General features: G+C 42.4%; 1 protein-coding gene across 8 annotated transcripts in view; it reads left to right on the top strand.

Annotated features, from left to right (window-relative positions):
• The window catches only part of tpm3 (tropomyosin 3), a 37,489-nt gene that overhangs the window by 11,914 nt on the left and 10,497 nt on the right, over positions 1–15,078 (top strand). For 2 of the 8 annotated variants that reach the window (XM_071373732.1, XM_071373730.1), the window contains exons 1-5: positions 669–1,575; positions 5,873–6,006; positions 8,967–9,084; positions 9,580–9,650; positions 13,673–13,748. In XM_071373732.1, coding sequence (XP_071229833.1) covers positions 1,444–1,575; positions 5,873–6,006; positions 8,967–9,084; positions 9,580–9,650; positions 13,673–13,748 — 531 coding nt within the window. In that variant the 5' untranslated portion in view covers positions 669–1,443. Of the gene's footprint in view, positions 1–668; positions 1,576–5,872; positions 6,007–8,966; positions 9,085–9,579; positions 9,651–11,111; positions 11,188–13,672; positions 13,749–15,078 lie in introns of those variants that run through there. The other 6 variants (XM_071373733.1, XM_071373731.1, XM_071373728.1 and 3 more) reach the window with 3 other exon arrangements.

Here is a 15,078-nt window from a genome sequence, read left to right as displayed (position 1 = left end):
AGGAGGGACTACCTTGAGTTGAACAATAAGAAATGCTTATTTTCTTTTTCTCTTGCAAACGGTTTTAATCTTTTCAATTGAGTGCCTTAACAAACACAATCCTGGTAGTGAGAGACAGGAAGGGAGGGCCAAGGCCTGTTTGAAACACAGTCACCTTCACAGCTCTGTTTATTCACTGAAATTGAAGAGTTCAATTCCATTCAAAACACTTTATCTCACAAGGAAATATTATTTTGGGCATAATTGAAATATTAGCTAGGCCTGATGTTTTCATAACCCATCTTTAAACCAAAATGTAACAAGACAATGTGCATTTTCTTGTTTTATATCACACTGAATTTAGTGATGGTTCACAAGTAGTGACTTGATTTGTGTGTGTGTGTTCTGGTGCATGTCTCAGCGTCCTCAAGTTGTTGTGCAACAGGAAGGAATGGAGAGGCTGTCATTTGGTGTCTGGAGGCTTCAGGTATAATGTGTTGACAAGCAAACAGATGTACACATACAACGCACATAGTCACACATGATGAACAAGTAGGCATACCATACAAAATAGCCTGGAGATAGACACACACACACCATTCAAACAAATGTGTACTAAATCGTGATGTTGAGATTCTCATGCAGGTGAATCCCCCTTACATGTACTTTATCATAGGCTACCTCGGGAGTGGCTTGGAATGCGAGTGATTTATAAATGATACGTCACTTCACCTGGTCAGGACACGTGTAACCAAGGAGTGCCTTCCGGTCGAAGAGACATTGTGCTCAATGCGCTGACGGTATCATTTTTTCCTTTCCTTCTGGGGACCAACTAGTGTTCTAGGGGCTGACTCTGGATCAGCATTCCAGTTTATTGTCTACGCCAGACATTTGGGTGTGGAGCAAGTCGGAAGTGGGTTGAAAAGGAAAGAGCTGAACCAAGCGGGCAGGGCATAGTGATTTGGAGACAGTGGAGAGAACGGACAGCAAATCCCTTGTTAAGCCAATTTTGAATTCATTCGTTTGATTGAGCTTAAATTATAACCACGTGCAATCGAAAGAATTCGTCCCATTTTCCACAGCGGAAGCCAATGAATTGGGACTGTTCGCTTGCCACGTCTGTAGAATAAAAAAACTAAAACATTTTTGCGTCTTCCTGGCAAATGATAGCAGCAGAAACTATTTAAAACATCTAACCGGATTAGGCTACTTTAAAAACAAGAATTTTGGACGAAATTAGGTTAGACCAGTGTCAATTTTAAGTGCGTTATTGAGTGTCCCTGCTGTTTGGAGGAAGAACGCATATTCCCACGCCACTACCCTACTACAATCAACGTTTGACCATTTGGCAGGGCGTTGCTGCTTTTTTTTTCTCCCGTTCTGAAGAACTCGTGCCGAAGTTAACACTTTTTAAAGGGGGGAAAAAACTAAATTGGACTAGCCTATTCTCACAAACACAAGAAAATGTCTGGAAACAACAGTATCGACGCGGTTAAGCGAAAGATCAAAGTTTTACAGCAACAGGCAGATGAAGCCGAAGAGCGAGCTGAACTTCTTCAGAGACAGGTCGAGGTGGAGAAAACATCAAGAGAACAGGTAAAATGATATTTTAGAATCATCCATCGACATTCCCATTTTTTTGTTTTTTGGCATTCCGACAATATTAGATCGACGTGCGCAGATAGGCTACATTGTTTCTTTTTTTAAAGTATACTACCACAGGGACTGGGTTGTCATTCATGCAAGTAATTAACATTTTAACGTTACACCTCCGCCCTACAAGGAGCCTATTGACATGGGAATTTTCGTAGCAGGTTAGGACAGTGGTACCCAACCGTTATCTGTTACTGTACCACCACCAACATCTTACTCTGCCGGAGTACACCTGAAGTATCCTCTCGTGCATTTTACCAGTATATTTATGGTATCATGAGTCGTAGGCCAAGTCTTAGTACCGCTGGTTGGGAACCACAGGGTTAGGAGCGCAATTTCGCTAAACCTTTTCCTAACCTTAACCTAATTCTCCTAACATGCTACGAAAAAGTCATTTCCGGTCGTAGCTATATCGAAGTGAGGTGTTTTTAGGTAATCTCCTATTGACACCTTTAAAATGGGTTGTGTATTGTTGAGTACATTACAAAGGAATTGTTAGTGTAAGGTGTTGCGCAAAATAGGTGGGGACTTAATGACCATTAAAAAAAAAATTTGAAGTCATTGAGGGACTGGGGCTTAAAGTAACTGCCCAGTGTTTGCGGACATGACCTGTAATTAATTACAATATGGGTTTAATAGTTTGGTAATTATGTGTGTTAAAACAAATCTTTTCTGTGTTGGAATGGTGTGGGCCTACACAGATCATTCAAAATATTAACACAGGTAGACCACTAATTGGCCAGCTCATCCTCATCAGGAGGATGATGACATTCTCTGAGGAAATAGTATATATATTTTTTGACTTTCAGTTTGAGTTTGTTTCTGAATAGTTTTCTCTAATTTATGCTTTGGCCCCATACGAGTATCGGATGAGTCAACAACCACATTTGGTTATGAGTTAACAGAATATTAACTTTTAAAAGTTAGATTTTCACTGGACAGGTACTTTAAGCCAAATATACTGAGGGGGATTTGATAAATGCCCCTGATGATCCGGGTTAGTGTTGATTGTGTTTGTTTTGGAACTGGGCTGCCTCCCGGACTTGAGCCAGGTGCCCAGTTTTGGCCGAAGGTCATGTCTGCTCAAACCAAAAGTGGTGTAGGTTAAACATGTGGAGTAATGAGTAGGATTCTGTTTTCACATTCAAAAGTGATTGCTTTGGATAAAAAGGCTTTATCTGCCTTCCCAATGAAACTAGTTTGAAAAAGCAACATATTTTGTGTTTCCCCAATATGCATTTAGCAGAGGCACGCTGCTGCTAAATCGTGGCCGCCCCCAGGAAGACACTTTAGCAAAGAGTCAAGTCTACAAAACTTAGTGCACTCAGTCCGTAACATATTTTAGATTTGGGGACAAAACTGTATTTAAATCCAATGTTTCATCAATGAGAGAATTAGCAGAATGTAATCTAGCTCCATCTTCTCAGTGGTGTGAATTTATCTATCGTCTGTTTCATACATTTCCTTCAATTCGCAAGAGGCTGAGACACGTAACTTTCCACAACTAAGTTGCCTTATAGCCTTTTTCTAAAATAGGTTAAATAAAACCTTTTCATCACTCTAAACACAATATTCAATTTTGATAAAGCAAAAACAGGTTTAGAGATTTTCGCAAATGTATTAAAAATAAAGAACAAATAACTTTTACATAAGTAGTCATACCCTTTACTCAGTACTTTGTTGAAGCACCTTTTTATGACGTTACAAGCTTGACACACCTGTATTTAGGGAGTTTCTCCCATTATTCTCTGCAGATCCTCTCAAGCTCTGTTAAGTTGGATGGGGAGCGTCACGACACAGCTATTTTCAGGTCTCCAGAGATGTTCGATCCGGTTCAAGTCTGGCCTCTGGCTGGGTCACTCAAGGACATTCAGAGACTTGTCCCGAAGCCACTCCTGCGTTGTCTTGGCTGTGTGCTTAGGGTCGTTGTCCTATTGGAAGGTGAACCTTGCCCCAGTTTGTGGTCTTGAGCAGGTTATCAAGGATCTCTCTGTACTGGGTTCGAGTCCAGGCTCGGTCGCGGAGACCCACGGGGTGGTGAACGATTGGCCCAGCGTCTCCCGGGTTAGGGGAGGGTTTGGCCGGCAGGGATGTCCTTGTCCCATCGCACACTAGCGACTCCTGTGGCAGTGTACGGTGTTTCCTCCGACACATTGGTGCGGCTGGCTTCCGGGTTAAGTGGACATTGTGTCAAGAAGCAGTGCTCCTTGGTTGGGTTGTATTTCGGAGGACGCGCGGCTCTCGTCCTTCGCCTCTCCGAGTCCGTACGGGAGTTGCAGCAATGAGACAAGACTAACTACCAATTGGATACCACAAAATTAGGGAGGAAAAAAGGGTAAAGGAAATCTCTCTGTACTTTGCTCCATTCATCTTTCCCTCGATCCTGACTAGTCTCCCAGTCCCTGCCGCTGAAAAACATCCCCACAGCATGATGCTGCCACCACCGAGCTTCACCGTAGGGATGGTGGCAGGTTTCTTCCAGACGTGACGCTTGGCATTCAGGCCAAAGAGTTCAATCTTGGTTTCATCAGACCAGAGAATCTTGTTTCTCATGATCCGAGAGTCTTTAGGTGCCTTTTGGCAAACTCCAAGCTGGCTGTCATGTGCCTTTTACTGAGGAGTGGCTTCTGTCTTGCCACTCTACCATACAGGCCTGATTTGGTGGAGTGCTGCAGAGATGGTTGTCCTTCTGGAAGGTAGGTTCTCCACAGGAACTCTGGAGGTCTCTCAGAGGGACCATCGGGTTCTTGGTCACTTACCTTGACCAAGGCACTTCTCCCCTGATTGCTCAGTTTGGCTGGGCGGCCAGCTCTAGGAAGAGTCTTCCATTTAAGAATGATGGAGGCCACGGTGATATCAAATTGTATTTATTACATGCGCCGAATATAACAGGTAGACCTGATATCTGCTTACTTAAAAAATTACACATTTTAAGAGCAGTAAAATAACAATAGCGAGGCTATATACAGGGGGTACCGGTAAGTTTAGGTAATTGGGGTTATATGTACATGTAGGTGGAGTTACTAAAATTACTATGCATAGATAATAAGAGTAGCAGCAGCGTAGAAGAGGGGGGTGGGCAATGCAAATAGTCTGGGTAGCCATTTGATGAGATGTTCAGGAGTCTTATGGCTTGGGTTTAGTACCTGTTTAGAAGCCTCTTGGACCTAGACCTGGCGCTCCGGTACTGCTTGCCGTGCGGTAGCAGAGAGAACAGTATGACTAGCGTGGCTGGCGGGAGGGATATCATGTTGCGATTGACCAATCAAAGCTCACTATAGATTCCAGGCCCTACTGGATTGGATCACCTAGCATGCTTGCTAGGACCGTCATGAGGGCAAAGCTAGCATGGCTCTCCGAATTATTGTGTTCAGTGGATAAGTACTGTCCCCTTTGTTCGCAATGTGTTCTCTCTCTCCCTTCCTCTGTGTCTGTCTGCCGGCCCCACAGGCTTGCCCTGGCAAGTACCTCTGAAGTTGTTCAATTTATCTCGCCCATTTAGGCGTGCTTTGCACCGTCTGGAAGTTAATTCTGTTCAATTTGAAACCAGGCTGCCTTCCGGGCGTGAGCCAAGTGCCCTGCTCTGTCCAACGGAGAAGTCGGCTCCAAACAAAAGTGACAGTAAAGGACGTGTAGGATTCTGTGTTTTCACGTGCAAAAGTAATTTGATAACGCTTTATCCGTCTCCCCAAGGATAACTAGATAAAGCTTCAGACATTTATTTTATGGAAAACCCGTCCCAGCGTAATAGAACTCCCTCACTGATAACGCGCAGCTATAGGCACACTGGATTGTGGTCATTGTAGTTAATTAGCACATGTTCTGCTTTTAACTAATACAAATATTGACCTGTTAGAAATTACATCTTACTACATCTTCCAACAGTTAATGCTTGATAGAGAAACGGTGCGTTGAGCTCACCGATACAAAGTAACAGGTTCTGCAGTGTTGTGTTACACTGAACATAACCAGTGTACTGGATGGATGCGTGTGTTGAGAATATCAAGGGGAATAAATGGTCATCTGACTGGAGCATTGTGTTTAGCCTCCTACATCGGTGGACAACGTGAGATGTGATGCAATGTTAAAAGTGCTTTGACCACTAGAAAAAGCACTATATAAATCATATCATGGCATATACAGTAAATCATATGTTCTAAGAGGGGTTGGGGTCAATTCTATTTAAATTTGAGGCTAAATGTCAGTATACGTCCTACTCTTTCCCTTCTCCCTGATACAGGCTGAGGCTGAAGTTGCTTCCCTGAACAGGCGCATCCAGCTGGTTGAGGAGGAGTTGGACAGGGCCCAGGAGAGACTGGCGACCGCTCTGCAGAAACTGGAGGAGGCAGAGAAGGCTGCGGATGAAAGTGAGAGGTCAGTGGAACACAGCGCACGTGAACAGAAAGGGGAAAACACTGCAATTCTCCAAACACCACTGTTTTAAAGGGATACTTCGGGATTTTGGCAATGAGGCCCCCTTTCTCCCCTAGGGTCAGATGAACCCGTGGATACCATTTTTATGTCTGTGTCCAGTATGAAGGAAATTAGAGGTAGTTTTGCGAGCCATTGCTAACTAGCGTTACACACAGACTTCCAATCATCTGTTAGCATGCAACAACATCTATTTACTCTTGCCAGCAAGTATGAATTATAAATCAACCAGGGCTTTCTGTAAGGCAAGAATCTCAGATTGCAGCTCTATCATAGCCTGGTCAACTGTTGGAAATGGTGTAAGTGTCATCAAATGTATTTATAAAGCCTTTCTTACATCAGCTAATATCTCAAAGTGCTGTACAGAAACCCAGCCTAAAACCCCAAACAGCAAGCAATGCAGGTGTAGAAGCACGGTGGCTAGGAAAAACTCCCTAGAAAGGCCAAAACCTAGGAAGAAACCTAGAGGAACCAGGCTATGAGGGGTGGTCAGTCCTCTTCTGGCTGTGCCGGGTGGAGATTATAACAGAACATGGCCAAGATGTTCAAATGTTCATAAATGACCAGCATGGTCAAATAATAATAATCACAGTAGTTGTCGAGGGTGCAGCAAGTCAGCACCTCAGGAGTAAATGTCAGCTGGCTTTTCATAGCCGATCATTGAGAGTATCTCTACCGCTCCTGCTGTCTCGAGTGTTGTCTTGTACTTGTTTGAAATAGGACTAATATAAGCACACACAAATGATTTATCGAAGGCCCGATGCAGCAAAGAAAGCATGACTTTTTAACATGGGATCCCATGAAGTAAGACATATCGAAAAAGAGGGGACTTGGCCTCAGTCACTATGGTCTGAACCAGGGATGGGCAACTTTGATGGGGGTGGGGGCACAAAAATCAGAGGGGCCACAGTGGCTTGTGGGTCTGCGGGCCTACAGTACCAGTCAGAAGTTTGGACACACCTACTCATTCAGTTTTTCCTTTATTAATTTTTTTCTACATTGTAGAATAATAATTAAGGAAACTATGAAGGTACACATGGAATCATGTAACCAAAGTTTTAAACAAATCAAAATATATTTTTGATTCTTCAAAGTAGCCACCGTTTGCCTTGACAGCTTTGCACACACTTGGCATTCTCTCAACCAGCTTCATGAGGAACGGTCTTAAAGGAGTTCCTTCATATGGTGAGCACTTCTTGGCTGCTTTTCCTTCACCCCAACTCATCCCAAACCATAAATCAATCAAATGTATTGATGAAGCCCTTTGTACATCAGTCGATGTCACAAAGCGCTACACAGAAACCCAGCCTAAAACCCCAAACAGCAAGCAATGCAGATGTAGAAGCACGGTGGCTAGGAAAAACTCCCTAATAAAGGAAGAAACCTTGAGGAACCAGTCTCTGAGGGGGGACCAGTCCTCTTCTGGCTGTGCCAGGTTGAGATTATAACAGTACATGGTCAAGATGTTCAAACGTTCATAGATGACCAGCAGAGTCTAATAATAATCACAGTGGTTGTAGAGGATGCAGCAGGTCAGCACCTCAGGAGTAAAAAAATATATATTTTGATTTGTTTAATACTTTTTTGGTTACTACATGATTCCATTTGTGTTATTTCATAGTTTTGATGTCTTCACTTCTACAATGTAGAAAATAGTAAAAATAAAGAAAAACCCTTGAATGAGTGTGTCCAAACTTTTGACTGGTCCTGTAAATGCGGGCTGCCAGTTGCCCATCCCTATTCAGTTTGTCGTTGTTGGACTGGAAGCGAAATCACATGGGCGCACCGATGGCACAGACAAAAGGGGAAACGCATACACATCACGGGGGTATAAGTCTGAAGGATCTGTTTAGAACTTCCCCTCAAATATGAAGAGAGCATGTCCAGTGGGAAGAGAGCATGTCCAGTGGGAAGAGAGCATGTCCAGTGGGAAGAGAGCATGTCCAGTGGGAAGAGAGCATGTCCAGTGGGAAGAGAGCATGTCCAGTGGGAAGAGAGCATGTCCAGTGGGAAGAGAGCATGTCCAGTGGGAAGAGAGCATGTCCAGTGGGAAGAGAGCATGTCCAGTGGCGAGAACATGGAGCTAGATGAAACTTGGCCAACATTCTGCTAATTTTGTCATAGAATGTTTAATCATTCACAAAATAACTTTCTGTTCCCAAAACTAGAATCTGTTATAGAGTGCACTAAGTTTTGCCGTAGTTTCTAAAAATGTTGTTTAGGAGTGCAAGGGCGAATTGAGTTATTGCATACGTGCACTTCAGACTTTGCATTCCCTAATGGGAATATGCAAATACATGCTACAACATGCCAATAGGCTCTCACTAGCTCGTGCTTGGCTCATCCCACCTCTTTGCTTGTTCCGGCCATTTTTTTATTTGCTCCAATTGGAAACGATGCCGGTTGATACTTCTTGGGTTAGTTACCAGTATCTTTGACGATTGTGTATTTGTCATCAAAAAGAAAGGACCAAGGCACTCTTCATATAATTCATTAAAAAGCCTTTATTAGTATGGCATGTTCAATAGAAACAAAGTTTTTTTTATATATATATATATATATATATATTCTTTTAAACCGACGCGTTTCGGCTGCATGGCCTTCGTCAGGGAGTTTATTTTGTGTTTGGTCTCGCTATCTTCTGTTAATTGATTGGATGTCTTTCTCTGCACCGTTGAGTTTCACCCTCATTGTGCCTCCCAGAGTGTGTGAAATGTAGTGTCACATGCTGCTGACAGTGTGCAATATTAAGATTGTGTGTTTAGTTTGACAAATATCCAAAGTCTAATATTGAGTATTGGCGTATTACCACAGTGTTACACTGTTACGATAGGATACGAGAAATGTACGTTTCAATACCAAATGAATTCCTACATGATACATCTAACGTGTGTTTGTTCCAGGGGCATGAAGGTGATTGAGAACAGGGCCCTGAAGGATGAGGAGAAGATGGAGCTACAGGAGATCCAGCTGAAAGAGGCCAAGCACATTGCTGAGGAGGCTGACCGCAAGTACGAGGAGGTGAGGATATCTCTCACACACACACACACGGCAGACTTCACACACACACTGCAGGGTTCTCCTCAGAATGAATAGAATTGCCTGCTGTGCCTGAACTATCCTCGGATAGTTGAGCAACATTGCTGAGAAAAGTTCATACAATATGCGTGTTGCAATTGGTATGATCATGTACACACACACACACACACACACACACACACACACACACACGCTTTAGTACAACCTCATATGCGCGCGCGCACACACACGGACTCAATGAGGTAACATCGAGACACAGAAGTGGATGAGGGCATCATCGCATACTTTTCTTCTCACGCGAGGCTGTAAGCTCACTAGTACAGTTTTGCCCTAGAGGTACCCAATTTATATCCACAGTGGGCATCTTTACTCACACTTCACCTGTACACCATCTGCGCCCATCTTGCGAGCAATTGTTTCCATCTGTCTTCTTGTGCAACTGGCAGTAAATAATTGTGTGTGTGTGTGCGTCTACAGGTGGCTCGTAAGCTGCTGATCATCGAGGGGGATCACGAGCGCACAGAGGAGAGGGCAGAGCTTGCTGAGGCGTGAGTGTCCACGTGATTGAACTGCACAATAGTTACAAACACACGCATACACAGAACTACGCTAGTGGTACGGTACATCACTTATTCCACACAGCCGAAGAGGATTTTGTCAAATAATTTAGTTATACTGATGTTTTCCTCTAAATGAATGTAGAGATCTATTACACACAAAATACTGCATCAATTTGACATGTACAGCATTGTAGCTCTGTATTAAACATACTCTTGTCACAACTACAGAATACAGAACTACACGATGCAGAATGCAAACATACATCTTGATGTCTCATTTGGATTATATTTGAACAATTCCCTGTCTACATCACTATGCCAGGCCAGAGTCATGTATTAGGGGTTCAAGCAGCAAATCTAGGCCACATTCTCTCATGCAGTGCTGTGCCAGTTGGTCACGCTATAACAAGCGATTGAAGATAAACTTTTATAGTTCATGCACCTCATCCCATTTTGAGCTATTGTGGGTATCATCTCAAACATGGCTGCTGCTGACCAATGAACATTCAAGTGGTCTTGACCTGGCACATAAATTCATATAAATCAGACACATTATTCGTATTGTAACAACTTGATAGACATGTTCCAAACACTGTCGACTCAATGTGAGCACGTTTAAATCGACCACACGGTGGCGCTATAACGGCACTTATTTATTCCTCTTGATCTGACTACCTTGATTGCTCTTGACCTGATGAAATTTGGCACACTCAGGGATGAGTCTAGCTAACCTGTAGAGTATAGTTCTTTGGCCGCATGGTTGCATTGTTGGACAGGGAAAAACAAGCTCATTGGCTTATAGCGGCCATATTGTTTGAGCGAGAGTCTTGGAAAACCTAGCGTTTTAAAGATGTATCCATTGACGCTATATACCAAGTTTGGTGCTGAGCGGTTCTGGAGAAGACCACATTAATACAAATGTTCAAAAATACATCATCCAAAGAATTATGTGTGATCTGTTGAGTTCTGATATTTGGCAAGCGTGGTAAGGAGTACAGAAGTGGCAAATCCTATGGCGATCTGTCCAATTTGTTCTGATGGTGGCATTGTGGGGCCATAGTTTGAGCCGCTCTATGGCTGCTTGACGCTATATTTAAATACAAATATTGCTTGGAGTTTGCACTTTTGTGACTGTTCCATTGTATTGGACCAACAAAATCAAGCGCAGCACAAGTTTATAAAAGTATTTGATACGGTTCTGCATTATAGTAGTCCCACTTCCGGTATCATCCCAAACTGGCCCCATCCTCACTGTTCCCAAGACCATGAGAATAAACTTGTGTGTTTGCATAACAATGGTTCTGCATCCTAATTAATAAATGCCCTCCTCCCCCATCTGTCCATCTCTGCATGTTTCTGGGGGTCCGACCTAAATTCAACGCATGACCCACCCTCCATACTCCGTGCACCGCATGTATGTGTGACTACGCCCCCTCCCTGCACTAATAGCAAAGCCAGGGCCCTGGAGGAGGAGCTGAGGGGTTTCGACCAATCGCTGAAGTCCCTGCAGGCCTCTGAAGACCAGGTATTGTGTGTTTATCTGTGGAGTGAATCCATACCCCTCAACTTATTCCACATTTTGTTGTCTTAGTCTCAATTCCAAAATGATTAAATAAATTTTTTTTTATCTTACCCGTCTACACACAATACCCCATAATGCAAAGTGAATATGTGCTTTTAAAAAGGAAATACAATTAATTTACATAAGTATTCACACCCCTGAGTCAATACATGTTAGAATCACCTTTGGTAGCGATTATGGAGTATTTGCACACTTGGATTGTACAATATTATAGTCTGCTTTTTCTTTTAGTCATCTTCCAATAGGTTCCCTTTTCGAGGCATTAGAAAACCTCCCTGGTCTTTGGTTGAATCTGTTTTGAAACTCACTGCTCAAATGAGGGACCTTAAAGATAATTGTATGTGTGGGAAACAGATGAGGTAGTCATTCATAAATCATGTTAAACACTATTGCACACAGCGAGTCCATGCAGCATATGTGACTTGTTAAGCACATTTTTACTCCTGAAATTATTTAGGCTTGCCATAACAAAGGGGTTGAATACTTATTGACTCAAGACATTTCAGCTTTTCATTTTTTTATTAATATATACACATTTATACAAACATAATTCCACTTTGACACGGGGTATTGTGTGTAGGCCAGTGACAATCTCAGTTTGATCAATTTTAAATTCGGTCTGTAACACAACAAAATGTGAAAATCAAGGGGTGTGAATACTTTCTGAAGGCACTGTATGTGTGCAAATGCCTATATGTCTGTGTGTACTGAAAAGGAGGGGTGTCAGTTCATTGTCTGAAAACATGCTTTGGTGATAAAATGTCACTTACAAAGACAAATATGATTATTCATGTTCTGAGTCATTCAGTGGGGTATTTCTAACATATCATTAACATTATATCCAATAAGTCAGATTTCGTAACCTAATGCATCTGATAATAAGTACAGAGCTCTGTTGACATAGCGTGCAGGTTTCAACATTTTAGGATTCTATATTTTGGTTGTCATCAGTTGTTTCCGCGGGTTACAAAACTAGCATGACACGAGCTGAATTAAATGTAAAAGGCTTTGAAAATCAAGCTCAGTGCTCCGTTGACATTTCAGAGACGCTTGTTTTTGAAGATAACAGGAATTTGGAATTAATATAAAAAGCGTATACATGTCATGTCTCATCTATATCTATCTTACCTCTTGTTTTATGTCCTGCAGATTTGAGAAGATAGATTAGTTAAGGGTGAAAGTGAGCCTGTCAGGTAGCCAGTAGCTTTCATTAATTCATTTAATTCATTTTTCTTATTTTTACCACTTTTTTAAAATCTGGCCTCCATTGATTTGGTCACCCTAATTCTGGCCATCCTACAAGGGTAAACACTCAAACTTATGATAGACATGAGGTTTGGGCTGTTTTTTAGTGTTTAAAAAAAAAAGATTATATAAACTTTTTTTTTACCCATTTGTGAAAATCATGTGTTTTTTGATTGGTGAGTGTGCCTATACTTCATGGTGTGTAAGAGAAATGCATGTATGAGTGTGTTCATGCTCAACTGACTGCTTTAGTGTAATCTACCATTGGTCTAACATCAGGCTCAAGATTTATGGATGTAAGAACTATTTATTGTTAAAAGATCTCAAAAGGTGCACATAGAAAGTCTCTTTCTGTGAGTGTGTGGAGGATGAGAAAGAAGTAATCAGAATCATGGCCTCGGGACAAACGGGTGGTCCTCTTTGGATGACCCCCGGACCTGCAGACTCCAACCTCTCCTTCTCTTTCCATATCTTTTCAGTATCTGCCTTGTCTCTCCTTGACTCGCGCTTGCCTCCCTTTCTCTTCCCTACTCTTTTCTCAACTTGTGTTTGCATGAAATCCAGTGTGCATGTTAAGGAAGTGACAACCTACTGCTTTAAAATCGATGGGAGAGTTCCGGTTGTGTTTAGTAGGATAGGAAATGGGTGATGCCATGTCAACTCATCCAGTAAGAAACGCTTGCTTTAGTTTTCTGTTGCAAAACGTTTTGCTACGGTGTGCCCTACTGAAAATAACACAGAATTGACGCATGAGAACTCGAGCATGCACAACTCACTTTTTTAATGCCCTTAAGGACATCTCCAGCCTAAAGCATGCCATTCTAACGACAGTGGACATTACTCGTATAGCTTGTCTTTCGTTAAGGATGTTGCTTAAACTGATTTCCTTTTGTGAGGTAGGCACACTTTAATATGGAGATATGGTCTGTAACCGCTGTGGTGTGTGGTTAGCCTCATGTCTTTTCTCTTGACATAAGGCACCCATTCTTCATGTTTCCTAATTATCTACTCCTGAGACCAATTGTCATCTCACCATCAATTATCTTAAACTGTATTGCCAATGTTTTCACACTGCTACTCTTTCCTTTTCACTGCTCTGCCCTCGTTGCCCACTGTGCCATCTCTCCTTGTCTTCTCATTCTCTTGAAATGAAAACTCAATGGCGACCTCCCCTCAAATCCAGTAAATGTGCTGAACTGGAGGAGGAGCTGAAAAACGTCACCAATAACCTTAAGTCCCTGGAGGCCCAGGCAGAGAAGGTAGTGTGTCGGTTTGTTGGTATTTTACCTGGTTGTGTAAACCTCAGATGAATCTAGCATGTACCTGTGTGCATGGTTTTTTCTGACTGTATACATCTCTGAGGAAGCGATTTAGTAAGTATTGTGCGTTGACAATTTTTCTTTGCACATTTTGGGGGGGGGGGGGGGTGCTGTGTGTGTGTGCACACAGAGTACCTGTTTATCTGTGTGCAGCATGTGTATTTGAGTGAAGCTGCTGTATTCACCCTACACCAAAGGTTCTGTATTGACACTGCCTTGAACAACATTGGCTGTGTGTAGTTCATATCCAGATGCCTCAGGCAGTTAGCCTTGGGTTACTTGGTCAGTGTAGTTAATTTCCCTTTGGCATTTACCCCCATTCCAGTCTTGAGAATAGCTCCTACCTCTCCCAGACATCCAATCTTGTCATCAATGCCCTTTACAGCTTATGTTTATAATTCCTAGAAAGGTCACACTTGCATGATTAATTGAGAATTTAATCTCCATATTTCTGATTGGACCGAAGGCCTGCGTGGACAAACACCCCCATACTAAGTTAAGGGTTTGGTCTAATATAACATAGAGAACGTTACTTTTAATGAATTGTTCCTTTGCACCCACTTTGTAATCGTTATCCTCCAATGACCCTGCAGTGGAATAGAGATGAACACTTCCAGGGCTATGTTCAATAGGCACCAAACAGAAGACTAAAACAGGAGAGACTAACAGGACTCATTTTCCGTTGCAAAAACATTTGACGGTTTCCAATGCGTGAGCTAATGACCACAACCCAGGTTTATAATTGTTGCATATGCATGTCCAGATCTGCTCCGAGCCGATGCATAGTAAACATCCCTACAAGTAAAGTTTCTTCTGTGAAATAATGGTTAGATCAGTGGTATTCTACTTCCACCTTTTATGAACAGTAGTGTTCTCGTGTTTCACCAGTGACTGATTTAGACCTGGGAAACCAGTGGCCTGTCCTATGGGGCATAATGTTTAGAACTTTGCCAAGTTAAATGTTTTACGTAGTCATTTGAAGCATTCCTATCTACAGTTATTTTGTTTGGTACATTTCTATTTGCAACATCCTGAACGTTTCACACCTCGATACTCATCAGATGTTTTTTTTTCTTTTTTCGAGCCAATCAGTGATTGGGCAATTTGAGACACTGCAGTTCAACCGTATTCAAGGCCCCACACAGAATTGCAATCTCAGCAAGAATTCTGGTATCTCTAGAGCTGTAGACAGATGGATTAATTTAACCACTGAAGGAGCCAAGTCACACATGCACTGTTGACTTCACAGGGACTGCCCTTGATATTGTTC

Source organism: Salvelinus alpinus, chromosome 29 (genome assembly GCF_045679555.1).
Source record: "Salvelinus alpinus chromosome 29, SLU_Salpinus.1, whole genome shotgun sequence".
NCBI lineage: Eukaryota > Metazoa > Chordata > Actinopteri > Salmoniformes > Salmonidae > Salvelinus > Salvelinus alpinus.
The sequence above is the reverse complement of the archived record's forward strand: the minus strand, read 5'-3'. Positions and strand labels throughout refer to the sequence as shown.